Below are 24,063 nucleotides of genomic sequence, written 5' to 3' on the forward strand. Positions count from 1 at the left end.
TCACACCAATCGATGTAACAGGTTCTGCTTAACATTGTTAAAGTAAATATAACTGCAATTTAAGAACTTGAGCCTCTGAATGACTTACATCAGTAGGTGATAATATTGGAATCATATGTGAAATCAGAAATATCTGGTTAATCCAGTTAATTTATTGACCACTTTAAAGGAGGATAAGTTGACACCATGCACTGATCTGATCAAGCTGCATGTACTGAATAACAACCACTAGATGGAAGTATTATACCACGTAATAATGCTCTGACAAGTCTCAACTCGGTTTTTCCTTGGTGGACTTTTCATGTCTATGTGCAAGCGGCTGATGCAGCTGTGCAACATCTTGCTCATCTACCACTGTGAATGACTGGCATTAATTATTTTCAGACAATAATGCACGTCTACTTCTCTTCTCCATACAGTGACCTTACTGCAGCGCATGATAATTTATTCTGTCGTCCTAAAGTTTTGGATTTTGCTCCATTGAAAAACTAATTGTAATCTTTAATAAACACTTTAAAAAGAGGCAAAACAGCCGACAATTTCATTGTCCACAACATCTAAAAGACAATATGGAGAGAGTGGTTAAATAGAGCTGTGGAACAAGGGAACTACAATCACAATATATTTCTTAAACATACATTACAACAGTTTCACAGGTAGGGGATGCAGTACCCATATGACTAATGAGGTACAATTAACTCACTGCAATAATTTAAATGCTTATCTGACAGCTGTTACCATTAGGTAAATGGTTGCATTCAATAGTTGGCCTACTTGAATTGTGTAGGATGAGTGCGTCAAGTGCGGCCTTCACCTTACCATTTGCCAGTGCATGAGGAGCTTTACAACAGGTTGTTTTTGTCAGATCTGGAGTTTAAAATAAAACATACATGTTGTTTTGAAAAATGTATGTCAGGAAGTCAGTAATTATAATTTAATATGTTGGAGAAAGAGATGGCCAGCGCTTAAGTACTACACAACACTTTCCATCATGTAAAGGTTGACTAAAGAGATGTTATTATTTTAAGTAAAGACTAATCTCAATCTCACCATTTGACTCTGATTATCATGCACGTTCACATCTAGACATGATTTCAGTCCCTTTGGCTGCAATAAGGTTTATGTTGCTGCCACAGTAATGTTAATAAGAAGTGCAGAGTTAGTAGACAAAGCCTGTGTGAAATGCAAATGAAGGTTCATGCAATTCAACTGGATCTGTCACAGTGGGAATATATGGGATTATACATTTCTTAGGCTGTTGCTTGCATTGCTAACTTTGCTCCTAAATATGAATTTCATACATAACTGTATATCACTTTAATTCAGTTTTTCATGTGTGAGCTGTAATCTGCAAAACTACTAAAAAAGAACTACTTACACGTTCTCCCTTCTCCCCTCAGTGCCACCTCTCAGTTGCTGTGTAATGGGTGTAATTGCTTGTAAAATACACTGATGGAGGTGAGGAGTTGCACACCTGCGGCTTATCCTCTGAGATCAGATGACCATTTGCCCTTTTTGAAACCAATGCCGTCTCAGGCTTGATGTGCCTGAGGAAAGTCTGTCTTGCTTCCCCAACTCACTGCCTGCATGTTTTAGAGGATTTAGAAGTAATTTGAGGTTGATGAGCAGATAATTTGTAGTTGACACTGGAATAATACCTTTGTCTGGTTTTGCTTTTCACAATTGTACCATTGTTCTTGTATCTGAAGGAACTGGTGCGTAAACAGCTTGTTAAACCATCTGAGGCCTTTAGCTGGTGAGGTTTATGCAGAAAGCTAGCATGTGTGCATGATCTAGATGACAGGCCTGTACCGCTGCCACTTACCCAGTGTCCCCGTCCAAGTCTATCTTGGAGAAACTGATTGGTGCAAAGCTTAACTGGAGCACAATCATTCAATCGTGAGACAAAACCATTTAAACCTTGTATCAGTGTCAGCTAAAAAGGTGGGGTAGGAGGCGTCAGACCTAATTGCTGAGATGTAGCACCTTCCTCACTTTTAACTAAGTCTAAGCAGGTGGCGGTGTCTGGCAAGGCCATAGCTTCTTTCCAGCTGGAGAGGTGTTGTGTCTGGCTGTCCAATTCCCAGGTGCAGGGGCAGACCATGCATGCTTGCTGAGTCTGTCTTAGTTGCCATCTGCCGTGTTTGAGCCAGATGCACGGTAGATACTCCAGCGGGCCCAGTACGCCTGCCTTTTGTGCTCTGGGGACTTTGGGGCAGATTTGGAAACTAGCAGAGGGATCTTGTGACCTCATTATTCACTTTATGTAAGCCACATGCTACTCCCTGCTGTAGAGGACCACCTGTCCCATCATGGGATTTGGCGTTAATGCTGGTCCTTGCAAGTCCTTGCAGCAGAGCTGAAAAAGCTCACACCCAAATCTGTATATATTTCTTTACCCTTGTGTCATCCATAAGAATTGAAGCGCTAAATAATACCGCAGTGCATAAGGGAGCTGCTGCTCTCATTCTAGGTAATGCAAGGCCTCAACCAGGTGCCCTAAGGTGTTATCTGAGCCAACCTATTGAGCTGTACCTTTAACCCTTTCAAGGACGGGAACGTGGTGAGAGTGGGCAATCACTGCAATGGCCATCGGGGCCTTCAAAGTGTATCATTATCAGACGTGTGCGTACAAGAGTGTGGAAAGTTTTCATTTGAACCATTGAAATTAAAGGGGCCATATCTTTTAAATAGATATTCTCATCGTTTGCTTGGGAACAGCTGCAGGTTTCTACGTAGAACCTCGCTTTCGCTAAAATCGACCTATCGTCATTCACCATCATTCGACTCAGGCTGACTTCTTGCACCAGTTTGTAGTCAAGTCGTTAAGATTTCAACTTACCATTCCGATACCTCCTGGTGATTCAGGCTTGTAAATATAAGGCCGAACAACCGATCCTAGAGCAGCCATGTTTTCTACAACTTTGGAGTGCAATGTGACCGCTCCCCCACATGGGATCGCACACGCGCCGACCGCTCATGCAGCCTCTTACAGTTGCTCTCTCGAATTTTCGCCCGGGTATTAATAAAGCATTTCTAATTCTCATTCTGATTGAAATACTGCCAGCCAATCGTGGCAAAGGTCGAAACTCTGAATGGCAAAATGGCTTGTTCGTTTCAGGAGGAAGGAGAGGCTCTGAAAAATAATTTAATTAAAATATGTACACAATTTTTAAGACGAAACAAACTTTACCAACGTGATTCAAAAACACATTAGAATAAAAGAAAATTGATTGTATATCTAAAATACGTCCCCTTTAAAAATGTCTAGAGTGATATCTCAGAGACTGGGCCCCATTCTTTAAAGAGATGTTGCTGCAGATTGGAAATGCCCAAACCTGGACTTATTAAACCATAACTCTCCATGGCAAGATGCATACCATTTTAGTAAAAAAAGACCCCTCCACAATCCCTTTTTGACTTTCCTTTATAATGTGAACAACACTGTGAAAGAGAGGACGACATTTTGCTGGAACAACAGTGTGATTTTGAAGCCAAAAGGGGCCCTGGTGTGCCCTTGTTTTTGTGAGTCACTGAGGGTGAATTTATCAAAATGAAAATCATACTCTTTTGGGATATCTGTGGTCACTGCCCTCCGGGTACGCCCTCTAGTTTCTGTATCACACATTTTATTATTGTTTTGCCCTTATCTTTGGGTGAAGTGATCTGCTGCTGTGTCATCTTGTTTACTATTAATCCACAATGGACTTTACGGCTGTTATAAATACCCAGAACAACATCTATGTTGCGCAAAGCGGGAGGGGGGGTATGTCAGACTTCTCAGATGTTGGTGTACATGTTGTAATTTGCTTTGCATGAAACATGTTTGATGTCTTTAAATACTAATTCTCTGCTGTTTATTAGCTGGATTTAACTGAATTTAACCTTTTTCACTTCAGGAACTATCTAGTGTTTATTGCACCTCTTATCCGTGCATGCTGTGCTAATGTGACGCTATTTAACCGAGTATATTGCTCATATTTAACATGTCTGGATCAGCTGCATCCATGTGTTGGTTCTCCCGGCTCTTCACTCTGTGGCCCTCCTCAGCCTCTTCCCTGCTGCTCGTGGGGCTCGTGGGCAGACAGCTGGGGCTCAGGGTGGGGCTGCAGGTGGTTCAGACTCTGACTTGTTCCCGTTTGAGCTCGACAAGTGACCAGGGTCTGTTTCAGGAGGGAGATGTAGTGATCGGTGGGCTTTTTAGTCTCCGTTACAAGCCTCCTGCTACGAACCACGACTTCACCCAGCTGCCATACTATCAACCCTGCACTGGGTAAAATACTGAACTGTATTATTTACTGTGAATGCTGCTTTATACTTAAGCCAATGTTTGCATTACTACATGCTTTATTTGCATTACCTTTTTTCTAGTCAACTAACGGTTCATTCTTTACACATGGTTATTTTCTTGTAAAAAGATGTTGATAAAGAACCTTCTCTCCTATGCTCTCAGTTTGGAAAATCTCCCATTGCAGTACATATACGCTATGGTTTTTGCACTGGAGGAAATCAATCGGAGCACAACCTTGCTTCCAGGGGTGAAGTTGGGCTATCATATTCGTGATAGCTGCGCCATACACCCTTGGGCGACACAGGCGGCTCTGTCACTGGTTGGAGGAGACGGCATCAGCTGTAATACGGCAGCCCCACCAGACTATTCTGCTGGGAGTGAAGAGAAAATCAAAGAAAGGAAAAGTACTAAATCAAGCTTTGATATGCATCTTTATCTATTATAATAACGAATTAAATGATGACGGTATAATTCCTGCATTGTTGTGTTTGAATCACAATCAATCACTATTTTTAATTAGCAAATGATTTGTCTCACAGTGTCATCAGGTGATCAGCCTGTTCCTCTGATCATTGGTGGTTCCTCATCTGTGTCAGCCAAGCTACTCTCCAAAATCCTGGAGCCGCTCTCTGTACCTTTAGTGAGTTCTATTACAATCCTCATTTAATACAATAATGTTAGAATTTATTTACAACACAATTACCACATTTAACACCTTTTTTTGCACCCCCATTATAGAAATCATGGCTTTTCCTCTGCTGTCCTTATTGCAAAAATATTCTTCATGTCTATGAGATTCAAATATAATCAGGTTTCTCAGGATATTTATGTAAATGTGAGTTCTCTTGTCTTTAAGATGAGCTACACAGCTAGCTGCCCCTGTCTAAGTGACAGGGCCCAGTTTCCTAACTTCTTCAGGACCATGCCCAGCGATATTTACCAAGCCCGAGCCATCGCCCAGCTCGCCATACGCTTCAACTGGACCTGGATCGGAGCAGTTGTAGCAAACAACGATTATGGCCACATGGCCATAAAGGTGTTTTCATTTGTCTCATGAGAAATGTTATGTAGTATTTATTCATACTTTATTTTTATTATTTTAATTTTCTTTTTCCTCATTTCAACTCTGTCTGTCAGGTGTTTGAGGAGGAGACTCAGGGGAAAGAGGTGTGTCTGGCGTTTGTCGAGACTCTTGAAAGACAAAAAATTGTGAGTGATGCCAGACGAGCGGCACTCGCGATTCAGGCCTCCACTGCGAGGGTGATTTTGGTCTTCTCCTGGTACACAGACGTGAGGGAACTATTCCTGCAACTGGCCAAGATAAATGTGAGAAATTGGAATAAAATAGTTCAATTTACGTGTAAAAAAATAACAGAACAGATTTTATTTAATTGCTTTTTTGATTATGTTATGTCACTATCACCAGGTGACTGACAGGCAGTTTCTGGCCAGTGAGGCTTGGAGCACCAGCGCTAATCTCCTCCAAAATCCTGTCACTTCTAAAGTTGCAAGTGGAGTTGTTGGTGTGGCCATTCGAAGTTCACCTATACCTGGATTTGAAAATTATCTTCGAAGTTTGAACCCCTCTCATCGCCCTGATGATAACTTCTTAAGAGAATTCTGGGAAAAGGAGTTTGGTTGTAGTCCCGAGGCCACACCTCTGCCTTCAAATGACACTTCACCTCCATCTGCTTCAAACAGGTTGCTTCTCAAGGCTTCTCTTCCACCCTGCAGTGGTACAGAGTCCCTGGACGGTGTGCAGAATCACTTCACTGACACCTCTCAGCTGAGGGTGACATATAATGTCTACCTTGCTGTTTATGCTGTGGCCCACGCCCTTCACAGCCTTCTCTCCTGCCCTGACAGCCCCCCTGGAAACAGCAGCTCCACCTGCTCCTTTGCAAAACAAATCAAACCCATAGAGGTAAACACAATAATGTATATATCAACATATTTTTGAAATACTCTCACAACCAATGCTTTCAAGAAGTGCATGTGTCACATAAAAATACATCTGTACTCTTCTACTTTTGACTAATGTATTATTTCAATATTTTGTTGCTTTCAGTTGTTGCAGCAGTTGGGCAAAGTTAATTTCACAACACCACAAGGTGAACTGCTATATTTCCAAGGAGGCAACGTTCCGGCAAAGTACGACCTCGTCAACTGGAAGAAAACCCCCGAGGGGCCACTCAAAATTGTCCTGATTGGTCGTGTGGACGGGTTTGACCTCAACCTTGATGAGACAGCTGTTCAATGGAGCACAGGATCCAATCAGGTGGTTGAAAAAAGAGAACATTTTGAATCAGGCCAATTCCAATATGTCTATTTATTTAGATATTTGATCTTATTCACAAAACATTATTAAGACTTTGGTTTTACTTGTTGATCAGGTCCCTGTTTCAGTGTGCAGTGAGAGCTGCCCTGCAGGTACCCGAAAGGCCAACAGGAAGGGGGAACCGGTCTGCTGCTTTGACTGTATCTCATGTGCTGATGGGGAGATAAGCAATCAAACTGGTGAGGAAATGTGGTTTGGACCAATTATAAGATAACAGAAACTCTGTTGCATCCTTACTTTGCCCTTTTACGGCTCATTTAGCTTTTACCTCTCCCAGGTTCCCTACACTGTGAGCGTTGTCCACCTGAGTTCTGGTCCAATGCGAAACAAACTGCCTGCATCCCTCGCCAGCTGGACTACCTTTCCTTTAATGAAACCTTGGGCATCACTCTGACCACAGTGGCAGCATCTGGTGTCGTGGTGACAACAGCTGTGTTTGTGGTGTTTCTTTGCTACCGTCAAACACCCATGGTAAGAACCCAGAGTGATGTCACGGAGAATACGTTGTATTATCTACAACTGCCTTCAGTTTTTTTTTAGCTCTATTGCATTATATATTCACTCTGGAAAAATGTAACGCAGTATCACTCAAGAGGGAGTGCTTTTGTTTAATTAGCAGACACCTGGAGCCTTATGCGTATAACCGTATTACAGCCGTGCTGATATTCAGTATAACAGCACAAAATTGAGTTTGATATTAGTTTTATACAACGGTTTTATAAGGGGCATATATTAGTGAACAGTAATGAGCAACAAAAGGTTAGTTTTTTTTTGTTCTTTCATCTTTATCTTCTTCCGCCAAAACAACTAGTTCCACTGCTTGACTGGAACTGGACTGTTGCCAAGCAAAACATAAACATTTTCCCACCCAATCACTCCAGGGGATCAATCCGGGCAAAACTTTAATGTTAATAAATAACAGTCAGAATAACTGAGAAGAAGTCACAGACATTTAGTTAAAAGTTTACACAGTTAAAAGGAATGCCTCTTGTCCAATCATAGTCTGAACATACTGTTGTATAACTTCATATATTGTTGATGTATATCTATTTTATTCCCAATTCCTAATTTGCAGGTGCGAGCCAACAACTCAGAGCTGAGCTTCCTGCTTCTTCTGTCACTGAAGCTCTGCTTCCTGTGCTCGCTGGTGTTCATCGGTCGTCCAGCAGTCTGGTCCTGTCGGTTCCAGCAGGCCGCCTTTGGGATCAGCTTTGTGCTTTGTGTTTCCTGCCTCCAAGTCAAGACCATAGTTGTTCTGGCAGCGTTCCGCTCAGCTCGGCCTGGTGCTGAAGCCTTGATGAAGTGGTTTGGTCCAGGCCAACAGAGAGGAAGCGTCTGTGTCTTTACCAGCATACAGGTTAGAGTTAAAGTAGAGAGGTTAAAGTAAATAAAATTGCAACTTATTGCAGGATTCATATATATTAATCTGCAACTTGGCTTTTTCCCCCAAGGTTATCATCTGTGTCATTTGGCTGTCCCTTAGCCCCCCAGTGCCTCAAGCTGACTTGAATATCCCAGGGTTAACAGTCACCCTGAAGTGTGCCATGGCCTCTGTGGTGGGCTTCTCTCTGGTCCTTGGCTATATTGGCCTGCTGGCCTGCACCTGCCTCCTCTTGGCTTTTCTTGCTCGGAAACTCCCTGATAACTTCAATGAGGCCAAACTGATCACCTTCAGCATGCTGATCTTCTGTGCTGTATGGGTGGCTTTTGTCCCTGCTTACGTCAGCTCTCCTGGAAAATATGCAGTTGCTGTAGAGATATTTGCAATCCTAGCCTCCAGCTTTGGTTTACTTTTCTGTATCTTTGCTCCAAAGTGTTTTATCATTCTTTTGAGGCCTGAGAAAAACACCAAGAAACACCTGATGTCCAGGTAACTCAGAAAATGCAAAGACATTAACTAAATATGTAAGTCACCTCAGTCAATATGTACTTATCAGTCCTCATGCTCTTTATTTAAACTGTGTTGTAAAATAATGACTTTCTGCTATCTGCTAGTAGTTTTTCTAACAATGTAATATCAGTTGTATTTACGCAGACAACTTAACTGTTTGTATTATGAATTAAAAAGAAAAAAAGACACAATGAATTTCTATTCTTTCTTACTAATCAGATTGAAAGCACATCTCTATCGGGAATTCAATGTTAACAAGTATTACTGATGTAAAAAACATGTACAGCTTTAAAAAAACAGGAACACTGATAAACATTTATAAAATAAGTTCAAAGGTTATTTTTGTTTTTGTAGTAATGCAACTATTACTTGTATCAGAAATGAAAGTTGCTTCTGAGTGTTGAGAGAACCAAACGGGGGGGCTAGCAGGGTCTTAAGTACCCCACCCCCAAGCCCCATCCACTAATTTTACGATAAAAATATTTTTGGAATAAAACCTTAAATACATACATGCGAAACACTGATACGGCTTAAAAACTAAATATTGTATTGTTAATGCATGTAATGATGTACCAGCGAAGTGAGTAACAACCTCAATTCTAAGCCAATCACATTGTATAGGTGAGTGTGGGAGTGGTTCAAATGATCAACTCTGCCCAATTTAGACCGGCGAACATGGCGAAAGAGCGATGCAGAGTTGGCCTGCTTTCTGTTGGACAGGTAGGTGCCTCAAACCGGGTAGGACGAGCTCACCAGCGGTTAGCATGCTAGCGCTAAGCTAACTGTGATGCTGTCAGTGTTAGCTTGGGCGTGTTCTCGTACGAGAGCGTGAAAGTGAGCGTCTGATGACGAAGAGCCCAGGAGCAGGGGCCAAGTTTGAATGTGTTGTTGACAAAATGCAAGGACAAATCCTACTTATTATACCTTTCAGTCTAATTTAATATGTGGGATAACATTAACATATGTTTATCGAAATGTGTTAGTCTCGTAGTCACTATCCTACAAGTGCTGAATCTATTCTTTGAAATACAATACAAGTAGGTTTGTGCGAATCAGCTGCATATGGCCTGCTTTACATTTCGTAGGAGAGTGAATGATGCCGTGGTGAAGACATTGTTTTGCCACAGATAGAGGATAATGAGGAGTATGAGAAGGACGGTGAAGAAGACCACTGTCTCAAAGAGATGCTTTAATGCTGTAAGTAAGCGTTGTTCGCTGAAAGTAAGCTACTTATTTCATGTGCTGTCATCCTCTGGCTTACGTTAGCTAAAGCTGGCCGGCTCTGCGAGCTAGCAAGAGTTTTGGGTTGCTGTTTTCAACGCAAGGCTAGATTAATCTCTTTTTCTATTTCTAGTAAGTGCTACAGTTGTTTTTGCTCACAGCTGAAGTATTTTGTAAAAGACAGATGCTTTCTAAGATAACTGACCCTACCAACTTCTTAACTAAAATGGTATGGTGTGTAACATTGGTTTACATGCTATTGTCCCAATACAAATAAACATTAAAGAAATAAACGGCGATTGGAGCATTTCTCAGTTCCTTCTTAGATTTCTTTTCCCAAATCCAGCAACTTTAATGTCCACGTCTTATACTGAAAAGTTCAAAGGTCAGCTTCAATTCTCTGGTCATTAATCACCGAAACTCAGGAACAGCATTTGTGACTTCCATATTTAAGGCATTGTCTACTTGTTTATGTTAGCATATACTTTTATTCCAGTTTGAGCCAGTACAACAGAATTTGGCCACAAAGGAGCTAAACAGCTTTTAGCACACAAAGCCAGAGGTATATTTTTGTGATATAAAATTAAATAAAAGAAACTATCCTTAAGAAAAACCATTAAAAAACATATGTTTTAAGTGTATATTTGTGATGGAGGAGATTTTTGGATTCTGTATACAAGCTTGTGCCAATGGGTCTTATGGTAATATGAATTAAACTTGAGATAACAGACAGCTTTGGTACTCAATCAACAATCATTTGCCATCCTGCTGTTGTTTTTTTCTTACTCTTGAGAGGAGTGATTTGGGCTTGTGTGCAGGTGGCATCATGTTTACTGCTTTCATAAAGGCTTATAAAAACTCACATTAACAGCTCAGTTGTTTAGAGGAGGAGGAGGAGGGGTATGACAGTTTAGAAATCCTGTCGTAGCGAGTTATATCTTGTGTTTGAATATGATTTGAATTTTCGTTTTTCACTCCAGGTTGTATCTTAGTCTGAAAACGTTTTCCTACTGCATTGGGAGGGATTTTAGATATTGAATATATTGTCTCTGACAAAACTAACTTACTGAGCATCCTGTACGCGGGTCCAGAATAGCTGCATCTATGTCCTGCTTCTCCTGGCCCCTCTCAGCCTCATACCTGCTCATTGTCGTGCTCATGGGCAGACAGCTGGGGCTCAGGGTGGGGTTGCAGGTGGTTCAGACACTGACTTGTTCTCGCTGGGGTACTCCCAGTAACCAGGGTTTGTTCCAGGATGGAGATGTTGTTTTCGGTGGGCTCTTTAGTATTCATTACCAACCTCCAGCTATAGCAAATGACTTCACTCTGCTGCCACACTACAAACCATGCACTGGGTAAAACTCTTAACTGTGCTATTTACTGGGATTACTGTAATATCACAATGTAAAATAATAGAATATGATTAATTAACATCTTTGTATTTTGGGTTTTTTACTTCGGTTTTGACTATTAAGGCTGATATTTCTCTCACTCTTTCTCCCCTCTGCTCTCAGGTTAGAGCATGTTCCATTGCAATACATATATGCTATGGTGTTTGCAATGGAGGAAATCAATAATAGTACAACACTGCTACCAGGTGTTAAGCTGGGGTATCATATATTTGATAGCTGTGGACGACCGCCGTGGGCTCTCCAGGCAGCGCTGTCCCTGGTTGGAGGAGACCGCACCAGCTGCATTTCAAACCACCCTGCAGAAAGGAGAGGTAGCTTGTTGTGTTTTAATATCATACACTAAATACTTAACTAAATAAAATGATGACAGCAAAAATTACAAAGCCTGATTATATTTTTTAGTGCTGTCAACAGGTGATCATCCTGTTCCCTTGATCATTGGCGGTGCTTCATCTGTAACTGGCCAGATTCTCTCCAGACTCCTGGGGCCACTCTCTGCACCTTTAGTGAGTTTGAATATAGGCTATGAACTGTGCTGTATCATTTTCTCCTTATTTTCTGGTTGCTGGTGCCATCTTTAACTTTGATCTTTTTGTCTTTCAGATTAGCTACCTGGCGAGCTGCCCCTGTTTGAGTGACAGGCTCCAGTTTCCTAATTTCTTCAGAACAATCCCCAGTGATATTTATCAAGCCCGGGCGATTGCTCAGCTTGCTATTCGCTTCAATTGGACCTGGATTGGGGCAGTTGTAGCGAACAATAATTATGGCCACATGGCAGTAAAGGTGTTTTGTTATGTAGATCATTTCAGCATTTCACAGTATCCAAATAATATACTAGTGATATACTATGTTGTTCAATTAATTCATTTCATCTATATGCCTTTTTGAACTCTGTCTGTCAGGTGTTTGAGGAGGAGACTCAGGGGAAAGAGGTGTGTCTGGCGTTTGTAGAGACTCTTGAAAGACAAAATATTGTAAGTGATGCCAGACGAGCGGCGCTCACGATTCAGGCCTCTACGGCGAGGGTGATTTTGGTCTTCTCCTGGTACACAGACGTGAGGGAACTATTCCTGCAACTGGCCAAGATAAATGTGAGAAACTGGAATAAAATGTGTGTAATGAATGCAATACAGAAGTGGAAAATTGTGTTTATTATGATTGCCTTTTTCGGAATAATTTTTTAACTTGATCGTGATCTGTCTTCTTGCGGTCCCTAGGTGACTGACAGGCAGTTTCTGGCCAGTGAGGCTTGGAGTACCAGTAACGATCTTCTCCGACATTCAGTCACAAGAAAAGTGGCAAGTGGAGTTGTTGGTGTGGCCATTCGAAGTTCACCTATACCTGGATTTCAAACCTTTCTCAGAAGTTTAAACCCAGTTAATCGTCCTGGCGATGAGTTCTTAAGAGAATTCTGGGAAGCCAAATTTGGATGTAGTCCTGGAGCTACATATTCCTCATCATTACTCAACTCTATAAGTCAGAAAGGCACAAGGCATTCTCCTGGCACAAGGTCTCTTCAGAAAGCTTCTCTTCCACCCTGCAGTGGTACAGAGTCCCTGGAGGGTGTGCAGTATCCCTTTTCAGACACCACTCAGCTAAGGGTGACATATAATGTCTACCTTGCTGTTTATGCTGCAGCCCATGCCCTTCACAGTCTTCTCTCCTGTACTGATGGAGACAGCCCCCCTGGAAGCAACAGCTATCCCTGCTGTTCTTTGAAACTCATTGAAACCATCAAACCAATAGAGGTAAGCATGATTAGCAGCTCCCCTGGTCTGCCCTTAAACAACAAACGCTTGTGAAATGCAAAGCCAAGATGTTATGAAAATAATATCCCCAAAAAACATTTAGTGACCATGTGAACAATTTTAATGTTTTCATAATTTTCCAGCTTTTGCAGCACTTGAACAATGTGAATTTCACCACACCACAGGGTGAAATATTTTACTTCCAAGGAGCTGATATTCCACCAAGGTACGATCTTGTCAACTGGCAAAAAGTCCCTGAGAGGTCTCAAAAACTTGTCAAGATTGGTTATGTTGATGGGTTTGATCTCTATCTTAAGGAAGCTACTATTCAGTGGAGCACAGGATCCAATCAGGTATGAAATATGACAATAATTTCATCCAGATCAAAATTACGTTATTTATTACATTTTTGCTTTTAGTCAGAAAACATTCATTACGTTCCTGCGAACTTTGGTTGCTCTATTTGTTCAGGTCCCTGTTTCAGTGTGCAGTGAGAGCTGCCCTGCAGGTACCCGAAAGGCCAACAGGAAAGGGGAACCTGTCTGCTGCTTTGACTGTATCTCATGTGCTGAAGGGGAGATAAGCAATAAAACTGGTGAGGAAAGGTGGTATGATAACATCTTGCAACGTTACTTTGCCCTTTAATGTTTGAATTCGTTTTTACCTCTTCCAGGGTCCCTACACTGCGAGCGTTGTCCACCTGACTTCTGGTCCAATGCTAAACAAACTGCTTGCATCCCTCGCCAGCTGGACTACCTTTCCTTTAATGAAACCTTGGGCATCACTCTGACTGCAGCAGCTGTGTCTGGTGCTGCAGTGACAACAGCTGTGTTTGTGGTCTTTGTTTACTACCGTCAAACACCTATGGTAAGAACCTGAAATAATGTAACAAAATTAGACAGTACATTGTTGTCTACTTCACACTGCTGTGCACTCAAGACTTTATTATAGTTAGGTCAATTTAATTTAGCGCCCTATGATATGTTTTTCTAATTATACTTACTCTAATCAGATTTTTTGCCTTTTTGGCTGTTAATGTGTTTTTATTTATTTTTTTATATACGCCTTCTCCTTTCAGGTGCGAGCCAACAACTCAGAACTGAGCTTCCTGCTTCTTCTGTCACTGAAGCTCTGCTTCCTGTGCTCACTGGTGTTCATCGGTCGTCCATCAGTCTGGTCCTGTCGGTTCCAGCAGGCCGCCTTTGGGATCAGCTTTGTGCTTTGTGTTTCCTGCCTCCAAGTCAAGACCATAGTTGTTCTGGCAGCGTTCCGCTCAGCTCGACCTGGTGCTGAAGCCTTGATTAGGTGGTTTGGTCCAGGCCAACAGAGAGGAAGTGTCTGTCTTCTTACTTGTATACAGGTAGTTCAAATCATCTTTTTATTTTTTTCAATCTTTTAATTGGCTCAGTTTACTACATTTTTCGTCAATCTATTTATAACTTATTTTATTTAGATTATCATCTGTGCAACATGGCTGTCTCTCAGCCCCCCGGTGCCTCAACGTGATCTGGGTTTCCAGGGGTCAAAGGTCACCATGAAGTGTGCCATGGCCTCTGTGGTGGGCTTCTCTCTGGTCCTTGGCTACATCGGCCTGCTGGCCTGCACCTGCCTCCTCTTGGCCTTTCTTGCTCGGAAACTCCCTGATAACTTCAATGAGGCCAAACTGATCACCTTCAGCATGCTGATCTTCTGTGCCGTCTGGGTGGCCTTTGTTCCTGCTTACATTAGCTCTCCTGGAAAATACACTGTTGCCGTGGAGATATTTGCAATCCTAGCCTCCAGCTATGGTTTACTGCTCTGTATCTTTGCTCCAAAGTGTTTCATCATTCTTTTGAGGCCTGAAAAAAACACCAAGAAACACCTGATGGCCAGGTAGCACAGATACAGCGTGTACCTATTTAAGCTAGTCAAATAATAACAATACTCACATTACTGTTATTACATTATTTGTATCCTCCTAGTGTCCCTTTGCAATTTGCAGACTCTAATTATCTTAATTTAGCATAGTGTAAAGGGATTGAAAAAGGTGCTTTATAATTTTTTAAGATGGATTTATAAAATGTCACCGTTCCTTGTTGCTAAACTTGTATCTACAATACATTACCCTGTATTTTATGAGTAAATATATACTACATAAAACTTAATATGTTTCCGGTTCTTATTTTATTTTGCAGTTTTGATTCCCTGTTGACATGTTAAAATAGCATAATTGATGAAACAATATTACATTTATTAATTAAATAATTGTAATATCTGGGTTGTCAAAAAGTGATCATGAAGGTCTCAGTTCCCCATTTTAGACAGGGGGAGCTGAGTGCAGGCTGATTATCTATTTTCAGTCGAGGGTGTTGAGCATTGTGGGAGTTTAGCTCGTAATAATACGGCACAAGCGAATTCTACAGAGCCATCATTTAGCATTGCATTTATAGCTTTCAGAACAAATAGGGGCATCTTAGCTTGCGTATGTATGCTAACTGCTAACTATGACTTTGATAGCAAACTTGACTTTGTTACTCATTGATTGATTCCCCCTCTCATTCTGACTCAGACAACTGAAACATACTTTTATGTGGGAACAAAACATGGCACATGAAATCACATGAAATTTGCTTTTTCACGTAAATTCTGCATTTCACACATTTGATCTGCTAGCAATGTTAACATGAAAATAAAATGTCACGTGAACTGGTCATTTTCATAAGTAATTGTTAATTCAATAAGTAATCTCATATGTAAATCAAACCCTCACATGTGAAATTAATGAATCACATACATTTACATGAGGTTGGGTTTTTTTCACATGTGGATTACAATTTCCACATGTGGAAACAAAACACCTCATGAAATCACATGTGAGATTTGCATTTTCCCATGTGAATTTCATCATCATTATATCCTCCTCAGGCTACTACAGTGTCTTTTTAAGTCTCTATCTTTGTCTCTTTTTTATCCTCACATTATAACACAACCAAACCCAAACCAAGACACAGACCCCTACTTACAATACACTATGCCCCTCTTTAATAACATTTGTGCCTACATTTTACTTTTCAATGCTTTGATTTTTTTTAATAATGTTGTTAAGCATTTTTTAACAAAATATGCCGAAGTGAATCATTTGTAAATCCTCTTCAACCCAGTCCAAAGTTAATAATTTCATCTAAAGATATCTTGTATGTAATAAACAGGTCGAACAGATTTATATTATTTCAACTCTCCCCACTCATTTACATTTTTAGCAAAGCCTTATGATTCTGTGAGTGAAGGTACTGAGGGAAAACGCTTAAAAAATGAATCATAGTTATCATATTTAATCTAATTTTCCCATGCTTTTGCGATTGATGGCAGAATCTCTGACTGCCCCTGAATGCCTCTTCGATCTACTCCATCCACTTTTGTTTTTACATTTGTGTTAAGCGTGTGTGCGTGTTTTGGACGGCCACATTTTTTTGAAGTACAAATACTATATCAAAATATGAAATACCACTCCTTAAGGACATTTGTGCTTGCATTATACTTGTTTCTACCTTTTATTATTTTTGTTAAAGATTTTTTTCGATGCTTTTGCGTTCGACGCCAGAATTTCCGAGTGCCACTGAATGCCTGACTCAAACCTAACTGCGTCACACCAACGGTCTCTTCTGCTCTCGAGACTTCTCCGGTAAGTACAGGGAGGCCTCACTCCCAATTACTAACTTTTTTAATGTTACAAATACTCATTTGGTGTTGTTGAAATATGGTTAAAATGGTGTTTAGCTAATACACACTTAATAATGGAAGAAAAAAAGGCTAAATATTTTTCTAGTGCAGCCTAAAAGACCTTATTGTTAGTTAGCTAATATTAGCGACGATGCTAACGCTAGCTGCTAACGGCAACGGTCGCTATGCTAGCGACCATAACTAGTAGGCATATCAACAATTTAGCTAAAGCTTTTGGTAAAAACTCAAGACAGAGACAAGTCCTAACAGACATATACTGTATGAATCAAAGTAACTAAATTCTGCAGCCATTGTGTGAGTCAGCAGTCCTCTGCCAGAGTAAACTGTGAAAATGATATGTGGATAGTGACAAGAAACAAGAAAAACAAGAAAAATCCCTGCACTTTGTTTGGTCAGTAGTAATATCGTTAATTGTTGTTATTGTTATTTGACAGCAGCGCATATAACTTAAAGAAGCTGACGTTTTTATTCCATTGAGATCAATGCATTTCATACGTGATTTACACACAGCAATGTACTATGCTGTCAAGACTATTGCATGTAATATAGTCCCAAGAAGCATTAAGACATATTGAAATAATACAATTATTTTTAAAAATGTGTGTAATCACACAACTTAAAGTTTCTAATGCAACTTTAAGTATTTTCTAACAGTTGGGTGTAGGGATGCAACAATTAGCCTAGAGATTTTGATTATAGTCAGAGGAATTATCACGATTATCACGATTATTATGCATTCATTAACTTTAAATTTCATTAAATGTTAATGTGTCATTTATCGCAGCCTTTTGAAACAGAAATAACACAGTAATCAAATAATAGACTAAAAATAAAAATTAAAGATAAACAACAAGTCTCATCTTTATCTTTTGAGCGGGAAACCTTTTAGACTTAAACTGTTGATGCCCTTTGAAGAATAAATAAATACTTTAACATTCATGATTAAATAAGCATGGCGTTTTAAGCGTGATTAATTGTGAAACTGGTTAATTGCTGCATCCCTAGTTGGGTGTACAAATTTTGAGAAAGATAGATAATATTGTGTGCATTGTTGATGAATTTTTGCTTTAAAACCCCTCAAACCGGTAAACTAAAAATGTATTTAATTTTTCTTCTCCCCTAACCCCCTGACCATCTTTCATTCCCCCCAGCCCCCTCCTTCTTAATGCTGATCATCACGAATTCAGGATGGCGAGACCAGGCCTGCCTTGGACCCAGCCAAGGAGGAATCAATAATTGGTAAAAACAAACTAATTGTCTGTGCTTATAACTCAATTCTTATAGATATGTATTTGCCTCGTATTTTTAAAGTAGATATTTATTATGCTCATTTTGTAATTCATCTGACAGACCATGTTCAGAAGAGATTTCCACATGTGAGTCCTAAAACCAGGCAGTCGCAGTGATAGGTAGGTATCTGAGCAGTGGTGTCAGCTCTTAGAGCTGTGACTAGGGCTGCACAATATGGGTTTGATATGGAAAAAACATGTATTGCGATATCTTTTTGCTCTGCGATATTAATTTCAATTTTAAAAAAAATTCAGAAACGTATACCAGATAAACGCAGTGTGTTTTCATGTTTATATAAACAATTAACGATCATACTTTTTATTTGGGACTTTTTAAGCCTTGCCTATAACAAAACTTGTGTCACGTGAAATAATCACATGTGGTTGCAGTTCACATGTGGAAATAACAACATGAAAAACACATGTCCAAAAAACCCCATGTTTTTGGTTCACATGAGGACTATTCACATGTTGGCCATTCACATGTGACATTTTCGTAAGGGATGCGCCAAGCTTTCTTCTAATTGTTTGAGCAATTGTGAAACACAATTGTTTCCTTTAACTTCCCTGTTTTGTCCAAATCGAATCAGACCAATTTACACATTTTTTCTCTGAATATTACTTTTTTTTCTTTATAACTTATTGTTTTTCCTTGATCTTTGATTTAAGTCACACTCTTTGAACACACAAAATACATTTTGATTTTTAATATTGATTGTAGAATATAGTCAGTCCAATCCCAGAGCAACCCCTGCAGGAATCACACCTGTTGGCAAGTCTCAGAAATAATCACATTTTTAAGCAACAGTACATAAAAATATTAAAATAACTGATCTCATAATAAATGTTAACACATATTATTATATGTTTTATTTATTGGTTGTATTTGTTCAATGTAAGACTAGAGACATCCAGCTATCCGCACAGAAGACATCATCTCACTCAACAAAATCTAACTTTTATGATAGACTTGGTTTGCCATTGTAAAAATACAACTGAATATAATGTTGCTTTAAACTAGTTGATAATTTTGGTTTCTGCTGCTTTTATTAGTTGGTGGTTCCTCGACCCATGATTGCTTTCTTCGTGTTCCTCTCTGGTCTCAGCAGGATTATGTAACATTTGGGTCCAAACAGCGCCACCAAGAGGCCAAAACTGGAGGCCAGGATGGCAAATATCTCCACTGCATCTGCATATTTTCCTGGTGAGTTGACATACGCAGGGACAAAGGCCACCCACACAGCACAGAAGATGAGCATACTGAATGTGATGAGTTTGGCCTCATTGAAGTTGTCAGGAAGATTTCTTGCCAGAAATGCTAAGAGGAAGCTGAGGATAGCCAAAAGGCCAATATAGCCAAGCAGAACTGCAAAGCCAACTGTGGACCCAACTACACACTCATATACTATCTTGTCATTGTGGTATTGAGTGTTTTTATGTGGAGCAGGTGTGGAGGAAACAATCCAGACAATGCAAATTGCTGTCTGGATAGATGTAAGAACCAGAACTGTCCCTCTCTGCTGCATTATGCCAAACCACTTGAGAGCAGCTCCACCTCCTGGCTTGGAGGCCTTGAACACAGCCAGAACCACCATGGTTTTAACCAGAATGCATGAGACACAAAGCACAAAGCTGATCCCAAATGCAGCATGTCTCAGCTGGCATGTCCATAGTCTGGGACGACCGATAAACAACAGCGAACACAGGAAACAGAGTTTAAGAGCAACCAAGAGCAGGAAACTCAGTTCTGAATTGTTGGCGCGTACCATGGGTGTATGTTTATGATAGCTGAAGATTCCAAGTACAACAGCACAGATAAAAGTGCCCAGCAATGAGGCAGCTGTCAAGCAGATACCCAAAGGCTCATGGTACGAGAGAAACTCTGTTTTCTTAGCCACACAGTGGTCATGCTGAGGGCTGGACCAGAAGTCCTCTGGACAACTGGTGCACTCCATGGAGTCTGAAAAAAAGAGAGAAGTGGGTGAGGTACATTGCTTATTACGTAAGATAATATTCTGAGAGTGAAAAAAAATATTGAAGATGAAAATTCACCAGTTTTATTGCTGATCTTGCCCTCAGAACACGAGATGCAGTCAAAACAGCACTCAGGTTCACCCTTCTTTCTTGCCATGCGGGTACCTGGAGGACAGCTGTCACTGCACACTGAAAGAGGTGGCTGTAGGGAGAAAAATAAATCTGTCATCATGATTATTGTAATCTGCTTTGCTCTACTGTCCAAAATAGGAACAATCTGAACAAACAGAACTTACCTTTTTTGATATAAAGTTCCAGAAGATTTTGTCTTCAACAATTTTGAGTTCTTCACCTTTAGAGTCTGACCTCTTAACCTCACCCACATTCTGAACTATAGTTCTTCCATCAGGGAGCCACACCCAGTTAATGATGTCATAGATTGGCAAGGCATCACCATTCTTATCAAATGACACTTGATCACCAACTTGTGTGGTGAAGTTGACCTTTTGCAAATAATGAACAAGCTACAAATGGATAACAGAAATCGACAGATTTAGGGTGTGAAGGACTCAAACCAAGCAAAGGTTTATACACAATTTCCTGACATTTTTATCATTTAATAGTTTTATCTTTTTTATGCACCCTAAAGTTGAGGCTGCTTTGTCTATTGTCAATGTGGTGAATAGAAGCCGGCATACCAATACAATTTTTGGGTGTCATTAATAACATTCAAAAACTGAAACAACAAAACAATAATACATTCAGTCAGTAACTCAATATGTAGCTGCTATTATTGGAAACATAAACAGGTAGAGCGTAGGTTGATACCACACCTGCCATGGCTCCAGTGTTTGCATCCTGGCACAGCTGTGCCCACTGAAAGGCCCTCTCCCTGGCTCGCACTGCATTATATCATCAAGGGCATACGCAAGAGCATACACAGCCTTGTAAATGTTGTACTCAGGCCTGAGATTAGACACATCCAAAAACTCAGTGTCAACATTTTCTAAGTCTTCATCTCCAGTGCAAAGTGCTTCACCAGCTTTCAACCAACCAGCTGTAGCAAATCTACACTGAAATGTGTATTCCCAAAACTGCATCACCTGAATAACAGTATAGAATGAGATTAATGACAACAGAAACTGAAACATGTTATTTATAATAATTATTATCATTATTTATTTATGTGATAAGAATTTGTTGAATTCAACTTATACCATGTTATTTCCAGAGTGGTTGTTTCCATTGTGGTCGGGACGTATTTGTAAGAGGAATTCCCTGAGCCCTGGTATTTCTCCTCGACGGATGGCGATGCCAAGTGTGCCACTCAGGTATGGCATGAGTTCTGGTGTCTGGAGCACAGTAGATGCTGTCCAGGCTTCACTTGCAATCCACTGCTGGCCTGTCACATTCTGCCTCAGCACCTGTGTATAGCATTATAAAGAGTTTATGCCAGACTTCTGTTTGTTAAATATACAATTGAATTGCAACACAATGATTTACAACAATTTATTTTATCACTTAAGCACAGATTTAAAAACTTTTAGCATAAAAATCCCAAATTAGGGTTTATTAAAATCTACATTTCAATGGAACAGTCACTGTAAAGTAAGGTAAATGAGCCATGCTGTTTAATTCCATGCTTAATAGGTAGAGCTTTCCAAAATGGCATTACTGAAGTTTACATCTGGCTTCCATTATTTTTGTGAGCTTCCCTGTAAACCTGATCACTGTAGTCTAATTATTTATTATTCCTTATACTGTTAGGGAGTAGTTCTTTCATTATTGCACACTGATTGAAACCTACAAATGTATTAAAATATTTCAAGCCAGGTTTTTCTATTGAGCTGAATCTTTTTTGGTTGTAATTTTGGACATATAAACTGGAACCACTATCAACAACTATGAACTGATGATGGTCTAACTGGAACTGATATGTGACTTAGTATAATTAAGACATTTATTAAAACCACGTATTTCTGAATTGTATTATATATTTGATTCCAACCTCTTCCATGAGATGAATCATGTTGAACTCGTGTGCGAACACCATGACCACACGAGCTGTGGATCTCTTTATCACATCAACAATCCTCCTCAGTTCAATTGGGTCGCTGTCCCAAGGCAAAACCTCCAAGTAAGCTAGACAACCTCCACCAGACTTAGTCAGATCAGATTGGAAGGATCGAGCAACATGGAGTCCATAGTCATCATCACTGACCAGCAGGCCAACCCAAGTCCAGCCAAAGTGTTTTAGAATCTGAGTCATAGCACGCACCTAAATGAAAATATTGGTGTAAAAAGGTCAGTGCACCGACAAGCATACTCATTTAAAAGACACAAACTACAAACTGAAATTATTGTTCAATTACAAATTAAATGAAGACAAAAGATTAGGTTTGTGTCATTTGTGAAAATGTCCACTAGCTTGTTTTGAATTAATCAGACCGAGTTTGTAGTTCTAATCTTAGTAAATGTGAGCCACCTGGAAAGCATCACTTGGGATTGTTCTAAAGAAGGATGGAAACCGTTGTCGATCGCTAAGGCAGGAACAAGTGGAAAAATAACTCACCTATAAGGAAACATACAGTGTAATGTTACCAATTTCATCCAAATCGTAACCACTTAATACATTTATATATTTAAACAATGTATCACTTTTTTTTCAAAATTGCATTGATTCAAAGACAGCATAAAAAAATAGGTTTCAAAAAATAGAGGATAGAAGCACTTACAATGGGCATTTTGTATAAACCCAGCACATTGGAAGTGGCAATAGTAAATGTCGAGGCAGAATCACCAACAATCCCCAGTACTGGTGGGGTCCCTAAACAGTTCTCCTCAAACACGTACTGCTCTTCTCTGCCACTGGCCAGTAATAATCCTCCACTGAATCCAATTATAAGTGCACCACAATTGTCATAAAGACTGTATCCCAGAGTTACGTTAGGTAACAGATTGGAGTTCCTGTTGATCTCATCAATAGCAAAGGCCATGGTCATAGCATGCCTGAACCCTAGAGTGTCAAAACTAGCACAGACAATATTGTAATCAACTACTATAAAGTAATATGGCTCTGTTTGAACTGGACAGATAAAAATACTTATGTAAATAACACATTACACAGTTACAATAATATACTTTTCATAGATGTATTCTAACATTGTAGTCATTTAAATTGTCATGAAAAGTTATATCACTGGTGTTTCATGCTTGTTTCAGCACAGTCCAATTTTTTCTTAAAACTTACCCATTGCAGCTTGGCTGTTGTGGCTCTGAGGTGTAAGTCCACTCAGGGAAGATAGAGGTATAATGCACCTCGAACAGACCACCCAAAACCACATCTCCAGGCTTGTGCATTTCATTGAGACGAAAATTGCTCTGTAATTTACAACTTGAGGAAAAAGAATTAGATACAGAGTATAAGGAGGAAGAGAAATAAATTAAGATGTGGAGAGATGTGCGAAGAAAAGCTCCCATAACTGCCCTCCTCCCTTCCCTTCTGTTTCCAATGTTCATACATGGCTATTTTTATATGCAGGTTTTTTTTTCATTACTGATGCACGGTCTACATCATTGTTTAATCTTTCATGCCAGCCATCAGGGCATTGGTTATGGGGGCAGGACATAATACACGAACATTTTGTAATGTTAATGTAATTTATCAAACATTAAATTAAAATGCCAATTATTTCCGTTAACCTCCCTGTTCTGTCCAGATCGAATCAGACCAAATTACACATTTTCTCTCTGAAAATTGCTTTTTTTTATTTTTAATAACTTATTGTTTTTCCTTGATCTTTGATTTTAGTCACATGTGGCCTCTGAACACACAAAATAAATTTTGTTTTTTAATATTGAGTGTAGAATATAGTCAGTCCAATCCCGGAGTAACCCCTGCGGGAATCACACCTGTTGGCAAGTCTCAGAAAAAAATCACATTTTCAAGCAAAAGTACTTAAAACGAAAGAACTGATCTCATAATAAATGATAACACATATTATTATACATTTTATTAAATGGTTGTATTTGTTCGATGTAAGACTAGAGACATCCAGCTATCCACACAGAAGACATCATCTCACTCAACAAAATCTAACTTTTATGATCGACTTGCTTTGCCATTGTAAAAATACAACTGAATATAATATTGTTTTAAACTAGTTGATAATTTTGGTT

The 24,063-nt window shown here is 39.8% G+C and overlaps 3 protein-coding genes across 3 annotated transcripts; 2 read left to right on the top strand and 1 right to left on the bottom strand.

Moving 5' to 3' along the window:
* The first annotated feature begins 4,007 nt into the window (after positions 1–4,007).
* Positions 4,008–8,503, top strand: LOC138596869 (extracellular calcium-sensing receptor-like). Its single transcript, XM_069668309.1, has 11 exons — positions 4,008–4,273; positions 4,454–4,695; positions 4,831–4,931; positions 5,148–5,327; positions 5,429–5,617; positions 5,718–6,215; positions 6,360–6,569; positions 6,685–6,808; positions 6,907–7,100; positions 7,705–7,986; positions 8,081–8,503. The coding sequence occupies exons 1-11, from the start codon at positions 4,008–4,010 to the stop codon at positions 8,501–8,503; spliced, it is 2,709 nt and encodes a 902-aa protein (XP_069524410.1).
* A 584-nt stretch (positions 8,504–9,087) lies between these two features.
* Positions 9,088–14,974, top strand: LOC138597415 (extracellular calcium-sensing receptor-like). Its single transcript, XM_069669012.1, has 12 exons — positions 9,088–9,100; positions 10,874–11,096; positions 11,256–11,464; positions 11,556–11,659; positions 11,757–11,936; positions 12,056–12,244; positions 12,371–12,901; positions 13,045–13,254; positions 13,373–13,496; positions 13,575–13,768; positions 13,980–14,261; positions 14,355–14,974. Exons 1-12 carry the CDS (start codon positions 9,088–9,090, stop codon positions 14,775–14,777), a joined length of 2,682 nt encoding a protein of 893 aa, XP_069525113.1. The 3' UTR covers positions 14,778–14,974.
* A 3,985-nt stretch (positions 14,975–18,959) lies between these two features.
* LOC138596825 (extracellular calcium-sensing receptor-like) lies at positions 18,960–23,244 on the bottom strand. Its single transcript, XM_069668242.1, has 9 exons — positions 23,135–23,244; positions 22,620–22,914; positions 22,370–22,456; positions 21,893–22,162; positions 21,102–21,308; positions 20,718–20,987; positions 20,181–20,408; positions 19,963–20,086; positions 18,960–19,870 (listed from the first exon to the last, which is right to left on the bottom strand). The coding sequence occupies exons 1-9, from the start codon at positions 23,242–23,244 to the stop codon at positions 18,960–18,962; spliced, it is 2,502 nt and encodes an 833-aa protein (XP_069524343.1).
* Between the last annotated feature and the right edge of the window lie 819 nt (positions 23,245–24,063).

Source organism: Semicossyphus pulcher, unplaced genomic scaffold, assembly GCF_022749685.1.
Source record: "Semicossyphus pulcher isolate SPU_LCO1_2020_fin unplaced genomic scaffold, fSemPul1.0.p SCAF_19, whole genome shotgun sequence".
In the NCBI taxonomy this organism is placed as follows: domain Eukaryota; kingdom Metazoa; phylum Chordata; class Actinopteri; order Labriformes; family Labridae; genus Semicossyphus; species Semicossyphus pulcher.

What these genes read in the sequence shown, in the direction of transcription:
- LOC138596869 (XM_069668309.1), top strand. Translation starts at nt 4,008, where the DNA reads ATGTGTTGGTTCTCCCGGCTCTTCACTCTGTGGCCCTCCTCAGCCTCT. An exon ending in ATGGCCACATGGCCATAAAG is followed by an intron (nt 5,328 to 5,428) that starts GTGTTTTCATTT and finishes TCTGTCTGTCAG; the next exon opens with GTGTTTGAGGAGGAGACTCA. An exon ending in GGAGATAAGCAATCAAACTG is followed by an intron (nt 6,809 to 6,906) that starts GTGAGGAAATGT and finishes TACCTCTCCCAG; the next exon opens with GTTCCCTACACTGTGAGCGT.
- LOC138597415 (XM_069669012.1), top strand. An exon ending in ATGGCCACATGGCAGTAAAG is followed by an intron (nt 11,937 to 12,055) that starts GTGTTTTGTTAT and finishes TCTGTCTGTCAG; the next exon opens with GTGTTTGAGGAGGAGACTCA. An exon ending in GGAGATAAGCAATAAAACTG is followed by an intron (nt 13,497 to 13,574) that starts GTGAGGAAAGGT and finishes TACCTCTTCCAG; the next exon opens with GGTCCCTACACTGCGAGCGT.
- LOC138596825 (XM_069668242.1), bottom strand. Translation starts at nt 23,244, where the DNA reads ATGCACAAGCCTGGAGATGTGGTTTTGGGTGGTCTGTTCGAGGTGCAT. An exon ending in GTTTATACAAAATGCCCATT is followed by an intron (nt 22,457 to 22,619) that starts GTAAGTGCTTCT and finishes GTTTCCTTATAG; the next exon opens with GTGAGTTATTTTTCCACTTG. An exon ending in GGAACTTTATATCAAAAAAG is followed by an intron (nt 20,087 to 20,180) that starts GTAAGTTCTGTT and finishes TTCTCCCTACAG; the next exon opens with CCACCTCTTTCAGTGTGCAG.